The sequence below is a fragment of the Lentinula edodes genome (assembly GCF_021015755.1).
Source record: "Lentinula edodes strain Le(Bin) 0899 ss11 chromosome Unknown C8R40scaffold_30, whole genome shotgun sequence".
Classification (NCBI taxonomy): domain Eukaryota; kingdom Fungi; phylum Basidiomycota; class Agaricomycetes; order Agaricales; family Omphalotaceae; genus Lentinula; species Lentinula edodes.
In genome coordinates, this window is record NW_025764336.1 from 521,123 (window position 1) to 530,799 (window position 9,677).

Below are 9,677 nucleotides of genomic sequence, written 5' to 3' on the forward strand. Positions count from 1 at the left end.
ACATCGACGAGATGTTGGAGAAAGGGTTCATACGATCCTCCAGGTCCCCCGCGGGAGCTCCTGTCTTGTTTGCCAAGAAAAAGGATGGTACTCTACGACTCTGCGTCGACTATCGAGCCCTGAACAAGATTACGAAGAAGAATAGGTACCCTCTACCACTGATAGGCACCTTAGTGGATCAACTACGGAAGGCGAAGATCTTCACGAAGATTGACCTCCGCGCAGGATACAACAACGTCAGGGTAGCCCAGGGACACGAGTGGAAGACTGCATTCCGAACTCGGTATGGGTCATTCGAGTACCTGGTAATGCCCTTTGGGCTCACGAATGCCCCCTCCGCATTTCAATTCTTCATGAACGAGATCTTTCACGATATCGTGGACGTCTGTGTGGTGATCTATCTGGACGACATACTGATTTACTCAGATGACGAGGAGTCCCATGTGGAGCACGTCAGGAAGGTCCTGGAACGATTACGGGCAAATCACCTCCACGCAAAGCCGGAAAAATGTGCGTTCCATGTCGACACCGTCGAGTACTTGGGGGTGATCATATCACCATTGGGAGTGTCCATGGATCCAGAGAAAGTGAAGGCAGTAATGGACTGGCCAAAACCAAGGACGGTGAAGGAACTCCAGGCGTTCCTCGGATTCGCAAACTTCTATAGGAGGTTCATAGACAACTACTCGGGAATCACCAAGGTGTTCACAAAGCTCCTCCGAAAAGATTCAGTGTGGAACTGGACCCCACAGTGTAGTAGTGCCTTCGAACTTCTGAAGTCAGCATTCTCCGAAGCCCCGGTTCTGGGACATTACAATCCGGACCTACCGGTAGTCCTCGAATGCGATGCCTCCGACTTGGCTATAGCAGGGATCCTATCACAGCTGGATCCTGAAATGGGGGAGATACATCCTATCGCCTTCCATGCACGATCAATGATCTCCGTGGAACTAAACTACGACATATACGATAAGGAGCTTCTAGCTATCGCGGACTGCTTCAAACAATGGAGGGTGTACTGCGAAGGATCCCGACACCAGATCCAAGTATACTCAGACCATAACAATCTCCAGTACTTCACCACTACGAAGCAGTTAACAGCACGACAAGCCCGGTGGGCAGAGCTCCTTTCAGGATACGATTTTGTCATCAACTATCGCCCAGGGAGGTTGGGAGCCAAGCCGGACGCACTCACCCGCAGATCAGACGTACGAAGGGAGGTCCTACAGTTGTACCACGACCATAAACTAAGGGGACATCCAGGGGAGAAACGCACCAAGAAGCTCGTAAACCAGCTGTTCTTCTGGAAAGGATTGTCTAAAGACGTGAACTACTACGTGCGGAGCTGCCACTCGTGTCTGAGAGCCAAAGCCACTCGCTCCAAACCTTACGGGAACCTCCGTCCGTTACCAATTGGTCAACGACCTTGGTCCTCAATCTCCCTAGATCACATCACCCAGCTCCCAGCCACAGCGGGTCCAGAGAAATACGACGCAATCCTCGTAGTAGTCTGCCGACTCACCAAACAGGCCATATATGTTCCTTGTCATACGACGGATAATGCGGAGGACTTTGCCAATCTATTCATAACACACGTCTTCTCAAAGCACGGGATGCCCTCCGATATAACCTCGGACCGAGGCTCCCTCTTTGTATCCCAATTCTGGAGGGAGCTCTGTAGAGCATTAGGAATCGAGTCCCGACTATCAACTGCATATCACCCACAGACAGATGGACAAACGGAACGAGTAAACCAATCCGTGGAAGCGTACCTTCGAATCTATTGCTCCTACGACCAAGACGACTGGGACATCCTCCTACCAATGGCCGAATTCGTATACAACAATACCCCAAACACGACAACAGGTGTCTCACCATTCTTCGCCAACAAGGGTTATCACCCAAAGTTGTCCATTACGCTGGAGCAGGTGCAGGGAGCGGAGGTCAATGAGTACGCGTCCAACCTCAAGGAGCTACATGCGTACCTCCAGGAACGAATCGGGGTAGCTAACAAGGTCTATGCGAAGTATGCGAACCAAAAACGCCAGGAGGCCCCGGACTGGAAGGAGGGTGATCAAGTCTGGCTAAATATGGAGAACGTCAGGACTAGACGACCTATGAAGAAGCTAGACCACAAGTGGACAGGTCCCTATACAATCTTGTCGAAAGTAGGAAGTCATGCCTACCGACTGGACCTCCCTGGGGACCTCCACAAGATTCACAATGTGTTCCATGTCGACAGGCTGAAACCTCACTTCCACGACAAATTCAAACGCCAGACCTCCCCGCCTCCCCCAATCTTCATAAAAGGGGAGACGGAGCATTTTGTCGAGGACATCCTTGACTCCAAACCCAAGAAGGGACAACCGGAGGAAGTGGAATACCTCGTAAAATGGGAGGGGTATAATGACGAGTTCAACTCTTGGGTAGGATGGGAAGGTATGGTGGGCTCAATCGAGCTCCTACGTAGCTGGCACAAACACCACCCGAGGAAACGCTAGCCATCGCGTCTGCAATGGGCTTTGTTGGAACAGGAAGCACGGGAAGATGAGGAGGAGGACCGGGAAGGTAGAAGGGAGTAGAGGGGGGAATGAGGACGATGAAGACACGACGGGGACGACAAACCCATGTTCACGACTATCTACGACAACTTGCATTGGAGGGCTTACGAGAACTGAATGCACAACGATTTCACTCTTATTGATTTTTCACACAGTATAAAAAATGTTCCCATTAATTAACGAAGAAGGTCAAAACAAACAAGAAGAAAGCAACAATTTTAAGGTAGAAAACAAATACAAAAATGGATGGTTCGACAAGAACACTACAGGAAGAGGGGGAGACGCTCGCTACAACGATTCCTCCTTAACGATACCCTGACCCGGCGCCAGGTCGACAACTTCCCCCGTCATAGAAACACGAGCCACACGAGACTCCTCCGTTTTGTACAACTCATCATCGTCGCCAGTAAGGTCGATGGCTAGGTTGACGACGGATCCAAAGAGAGGGGGCAGAGTGGGGGAAGGAGGAGGAGGAGACGGGGAGGTTGGTGACTCCTGCTCAGGCAAGAACAGAGGGACCTGGGGTTGGGAACCAATGGAAGAGGATGATACCGGAGCAGCTGGCACTTCAGGGGACTGCTCTACGACCACCTCCTGCGACGGTTCAGTAACCCGATCTACCGCAGACACGGGAGCTGGGGGATTCGGACCAGGCAAGGGAGTGTCGGTGATATGATGAATATATTCAAGCATCAACTGCTCCCAATCTGCAGTTAGCTGGTCGATACTAGGGAGGGTGTAGGACCTGGGTCAAAATGGGTCTTAGGGTAGGTTTTGGTATGTGGAGGTTTATGTTGTAGCGTGCTAGGAGCAGGCTGAAGCTCGAAGGGAGCTACGGGAACCGCGACCGAGGACGGGAATGACCTAGTAGTGGCTGGAACGACGGGATGGTGACCCTTGAGGGATTCCTAGGAGGTCCAGGGAGGTCCCTAAGGCGTAGGGAGGTTAGGGAAGAGTGCGGGACCATACTATATTGCACAGTAGGAGTTGTACTCGCTAGAACGTCAATATAGGATCAAGTAGGTCGTATGTATAGATGGGTCTCGAGGTGGTAAGCTCCCGAGAAGGGATGTGCCAGGGAGGGTAGGTCCCTGGGGGCTAGGCTTGAGGATGGACGTCCTCAAGTGTGGGAGATGGTAACGGAGAAGCAGTACGTAGTTCGACGTGAGGGGTAGCTTCGACGTTACCTAGATCGAGGTCCTGAAGCCTATAGAATAGCTAGGGAGCTCGAGGAGGTTTGGGGAGGTTAGCTCACCAAGGCGGTAGGCGTTGGGGAGCTTTAGTATTGTTCGAGGGAGCTCGGGAACTCACTCGGATTGCTTAGACGTGAAGTAAAAGTGTGTATTGGATCGTATAGACAATCACAGAGACGATAGACAAGAGTTGAGAGAAACAGAGGTAGTGAAACAGAGAGTAAAGAGAAATCCGTATGGTTAGCAGGTACAAAGGGACAGGGACTGGACCTATGCAAAAGGGTGTGTGTTCAAAATATACCAAGCTGGGGCTTCAGGACATTGCGGCGTTACTTAAATAGGTACGGGAAGTGAACAAGGGAACATCTGGAGGCATGAGGTAGCTAATCGGAGGGAGGGAGGTAATCGAGATTAATACTTAAAGGGGTTATCGGCTAGAGGGCTTTTGTACGCGTGTCGGGACGAAGGACGTTTGGGTAGTTGCGTCAGAAATACTTGGGGAGGTGTCTGGTGGTACTTGGGGAGGTGCGGAGGACATACAGGAGGTGGGTAGGATGTATGGCAACGTGTGGTGGTTACTGGGACTGGTCTGGTTGTAGCCAGGGCATGACATTACCCCCCCCTGTAACCCCTTCGCGCCCTCGCGATGGGTAGGCGCGTTTTTCTGGGCAGTCACCTGACATTCACGTGGTACCCGAAAATTTTCTTGTTGAAGTCCTTCAGATCCTTGCTTCTCCCTTTCTTCCACCGCCTCAGTTCTAACGAGTCAAACTCTTCTAACTGCGATGTCTCCCACCCCTACTCGACCTTTTTCACGCACACCATCTCCTTTGTTACCCCCTCTTACCGCTTTGGGAGAGGTACCTTCCCCGGCTCCTGAGTCCGATGGGGAGGTCGAGGCTGATCAGCTAGCTTTCACGATCGAGTCGCCGTCTCGTCCCCAGCTTCAGCTGTTCGAAACGGTCTTCAATACTGGCAAATCGCTGTCGGCCTACTGCCAGGATGACCCTTTATGGCCTATTTTAGCGGAGGTAGCATCTCCCTGTACCAATTGTCTGAAGACCCCAGGGAAATGTAAGGTGTTGCCGAGCTCCCCTTGGTGTACGAACTGCTCATCCAAGAAGACTTGCAGTCTGGGGAAGATCCTCCGGTACAGATATTTCGCCTGTCGCTGTAACCAAGATCTTGCCTACAGCTGAAGATTCTTAGAGCTCCACGGAACTCCTGCGCATAAATCGACTTGGGGTATTCCATTGACTGCCTGGCGCGAATACGACTCTGCCCTTCATGCGCGTACCTCCTCCACCTCCATCCTTCTCGAGCTGAATATGTTGGATGAGCAGGACGCGGTCGATGCTGATCAGCAAGAGTTGCAGCAATTTCTTACCTTGCAGCGGGACAAAGCAGCTGTTGCAGCTAAACGTAAGCGCAATCATTCCCCTATGCCTGTGGCTGGTCCCTCCAGCAAGAAGATTCGGTCGGATGCTCCCAAAAAGTGTTCTCGTCGTAAGTCCCCTGCAGTAGAGGTGAATGTAGAGCCTTTCCGTCGCGTTCGGTTGGTGGTTCCGCCTGTTCGCTCGGTGGCTCCTACCTCCCTTCCTGTTCCCCCTCCTGCCTCCTCTTCCTTAATGGGGGTACTCAACAGGGATCTGCCGATGCAGGGTCCCAGTGATTTGGTTCGATTGGCGGATGCGGCGGAAGTCCATCCTGGTTTGGTTCAGCAAGCCGGTTCTTCCTCCCCTGCTCGAACACCCATAAAAGGTACAGGGCAGGATCTTCTCTCCTCGACCATGCCTCCCATTCTCCGTCCTGCCCTGGTACCCCGCAATCCCGCTTCTCACCCTTATCGTGCTGAGAATCAGCGTCTTGCCGCTCGGGTTCGTTTGCTGGAGTCTCAGCTTGCTGATTCACAGCGGGAGAATTCCTCCCTGACGTCTGCTCTTCGGGATACCTCGCATGCTCTCGAATCTCGACAACGGGAGGTGGAGCAATTGAGGTCCTCCAGTCAGGAGTTCCTCCAGCGCCAGGAGGAGTATCGTCACATCATCGACCAGTTTAATACCCTGGATAGGGCTCTTTCGGGACCGTCTGACCAGGTAAGTTGTAGGAATACAGTCCTCACTCTATCGTTTGTCTAACCTTCCCATTACAGAGTCTTCTAGAGCGTTTCCAAAAAGTGGAGGAAGAACTTCGTATCACCAAGAAGGATCGGGATGACGCAACGGGGAAGCTTTCCACTTCCTCCCATAGGATTTCCGAGTTGACGACTGCTCTGCTGTATCAACACGGTATTACGGATGAGGGCAATGCCCTTTCGACTCGCCAACGTGCTCGTTTGGAGGAGCTTCAGGAGGAGGTCCATCGCACTCGTGGTCGTGCTGCTTTCGTCGAGCGTATGATTAAAGAGTATCCCGATAAGGGCTATTACGAGGTGGTCCTCCCTCCTCTCTCACAACTCGAAGGGGACCTCGTCAAGGTTCGGGCGGACCTTCGTCGTGTTGCTACTCTCGCCCACCGCCTCTATCGCTCTGATCCTGCCACCGTACTTCACCATCACAACCGTTACATTGGTGTGATCATTGAAGCGGTCGTTGCCTTCCTTTGTCGTGCTCTGGAAACCGAGGATCCCGACGTTATGGAGCACAACATCCGGCTGGCCTTGGATTATATGCAAACGGCGCGTGGTGTTCATGGGGACCTCCACATACGGTCCCTTAGCTGCATCCAGTGGTTCTTTAACAACGCTGTCGACCGAGACGAGGGTCTTTACACCCTGATGTTGGAGAACTCCCGTTTTGACAGTGATCGTCCCTTTTTGACTGCTGCTCAACACGCCGGATTCACTAGCCCCCCTTCCGACTCGTTGGAACCTCCCCTTCATCGCCGTATGTTATCTTTGTCAACGGCTCTCCCTCACCGAGGGGGTGCGGGACGGTGGGACGATCTGGTTCCTGCGATCCCCAGTGACGACCAATTGACGCTGGACTGGGAGCAATTAATGTTGCAGTACATGCACCACATCACCGACACCCCGCTGCCTGTTCCTGATCCTCCAGTCCCCATGTCATCAATGGGGCCAGTTCCCGAGTCGTCAGGCGAGGCAACCGTCGAGCAGTCCGTTGAAGCGCCGATTGTCCAGGTGTCCTCTCCCTCTGCTGGTTCCCATCCCCCAGTCCCTCTGTTCCTGTCGGAGCAGGAGTCGCCGACCTCCCCTTCTCCTCCTCCTCGTTCCCCAGTTCTGCCCCTCCTTTTTGGGTCCGTTGGACTGGTCGCTAATGCTAGATCTTGATCTATGAATGCTCGTAGTCGTCTGTTGTCCTTGTCTACCTACTCGATATCTACTGTACCTACGCTAACAAACAATGAACAACACCGATATAGATAAGATACTGGATTAGATAGTGAATCCTGAGAGACCCTACTCCATGTGCCCCCAACAAAAAATGGCGGCGCCCTCACCGCCTATGCGTTCTTCTCGTTCTCCTCCCTCCGGCGAATGATCTCCTGCTGCTCCAAGGCAAGTTTAGTCCCCAAGCGCGGCTTGAACTCCCGTAGTCTTCGTGCCGCGAACCGCTTTCCTTCGATGAATTGTCCTCCCGTGGTTTCCAGGGTATACGAATTTACGTCCCGCTCGACGATACGGTAAGGTCGGGACCACTTAGGTATTATCTTTTTGATGGTTTTGAAGGTGTAATCGAGGTCGCTGCGGTACACCTGGACCAGATCGCCCTTCCGGAATACGACCTCCTTTCCCTCCTTCTTCAACATTCTGTGATCGAAGGTTCCCTTCCGTTTCAGCGCGTGGCTTACAAATGCGTTGTACCCATCCAGTTGCTGCTGTGCGACGTAGGCAGCTTGCACCGCAATGTCCTGCTGTGGGAGTACGGAGGTAGCCTCCGCAATCGGAGTCCGGCGAGTGTTAACCACAGCACCCAGGAGAAGTTCATTTGGTGAGAACCTGACCGATGGAAGGATGCGACTGTTAATGATACGTACCGCTTCGTCCAAATACTCAGGCCACTTCTCGGGTAGTGTTTCCCAATTCATTGCCAAGAACTCCTCCGAATCCTCCCCTAACTTCGGCGCACACAGGCGTTTTAATACATGGAGCAAGATTTTGTTAGTACCCTCTACTAGACCGTTGACCCATGGGGAGTAGGCTGGGGTGAAGTGTTGTTTGGTTCCCCACTTCGCACAGAGGGCTTCTACCTCCTTGTTGGCGAAATGCGTACCATTGTCGGTCATGAACGTTTCCGGTGGTAGGTATCCGCCGAATAGCGAACTTAGACTAGATGCGGTTGTGGCGCCCGACCCTGCGACTTTGAACTTGAACGCCCATACTCGCTGCGAATAAGTGTCCAGGTATAGCCCAATGGTCTTGTACCCACCTTTACCTTTCGACATCGAGAGGTAATCGCCTACCAGGAGCTCGAACGGATGGCGTCGAGTTATGGGGTTCAGAAGAGCATGTAGGTGGGTGGAGCCAAAGTTTTTGCATTCCGAGCAACTCGTGATTGCCTCCATGATAGACTCGTCTAACTTCGGACTCCAGATCCTGTCCATTAGCGCAAGTTTCACCGAATCCCTTCCCCAATGACCCGCCTCGCTATGTTGTGCTCTGGCTAGCATAACTGCCTCTTGCCGCATTACACATTCCACCCGCGCACGTTCTCAAATACCCTCATTACCACACACCTTCCACAACCGGTTTCCGTCTACCATGTAACGCGCCGCTTTGTGTTTGGCCTTCTGCTTGACTTTGTCACTCGCGGGATTTTCCAGCACCCTTAGCGCCTCAACCACCTCCGTAAACACTGGTTCATTCAGGAAGCGTTTGGACAATGCTGCCCAGTCCGTCGTTCCCTCATCTTGCATCGCCTCTCCACCAACATCCACCCCAAAGACGTCGTTAACGAGGCCTGTAACCGCCTCCCAATCCTCACTCACTGTCCACTCACTTCCATCTCCCGCCACGCGATCTTGGCCTTCCCACATTCTGCTCAATCCATCCGCCACCACGTTCAATTTACCCGGAATATGCCTGACGTCCACGATGTGGTGCGCTAAAACACCGTCCCGCCATCTACAATGTGCTGCATTCAGCTTGTCATTGGCTATGACGTCTCGCAGCGCTTGACAATCCGTCTCAATCTCCACAGGGAAACCCCATATCATATCAGAGAATTTGTCGAGACCGAACTTCAATGCCATGAACTCTAGCAAGAATGGTTTGTAGTTCTGTTCTGAAGCCGACGTCCGCTTCGAGGCGAAGCCCACGGGATGTGTTTTGTACGTTGTGGAGCCGTTTGGGTGGACCACTTCGAACCGTTGGGCTACTACCGCCGTGAATCCCTCCTTACAGCCATCTGTCATTATGATGAAGCTCGAGCCGTCCCATCGGGGCGCCTTCAGGACCGGCTCTGTGACTAATGCCTTCTTCAATGCCAAGAACGCTTTTGTGTGGTCCAGTGTCCACCTGCCTTCCAGCTTGAAGGATTCCATGGCTCTTCGGTAGGTAGATTTCGTGTAATGTTGTGGAAGTGGTACTGACTTGATCAGGTTTCGTAGTGGGCCCTCAATCCTGGCGTAATTGCGAATCAGGTCCCGGAAGTGGCCTGTAAGCCCCACGAAGGATGCTAGATTTAAGGCGTCGGAGGGCTGCTTCCACTCCACGATGGCTGTGAGTTTCGCCGGGTCGACAGTGACTCCTTCCTTGCTGATCTTCCCCCCTGCAAAGATGCCCTCTGACACGAAGAACTCCGATTTTGCAGCGGACAGCGAGAGGTTCCTTTCGCGTACCCGGTCGAGGATTCTGGTGAGCTTTTGGAACATGGACTCGAAGTCGTCATCCGCTGACCCCCCATCATCCACAAACAGCTCGATGGTGCCGTCCGCAATGAGATCGTCCAGGTGGAGGGCCGTC

At 52.8% G+C, this 9,677-nt stretch overlaps 1 protein-coding gene across 1 annotated transcript; it reads left to right on the forward strand.

The window, feature by feature from the left end:
* Positions 1–4,539: 4,539 nt before the first annotated feature.
* Positions 4,540–7,043, forward strand: C8R40DRAFT_1173498 (uncharacterized protein; the record flags this gene model as incomplete). Its single annotated transcript, XM_046232027.1, has 4 exons — positions 4,540–4,828; positions 4,887–4,904; positions 4,964–5,850; positions 5,907–7,043. 4 exons carry the CDS (start codon positions 4,540–4,542, stop codon positions 7,041–7,043), a joined length of 2,331 nt encoding a protein of 776 aa, XP_046083821.1.
* Positions 7,044–9,677: the final 2,634 nt, after the last annotated feature.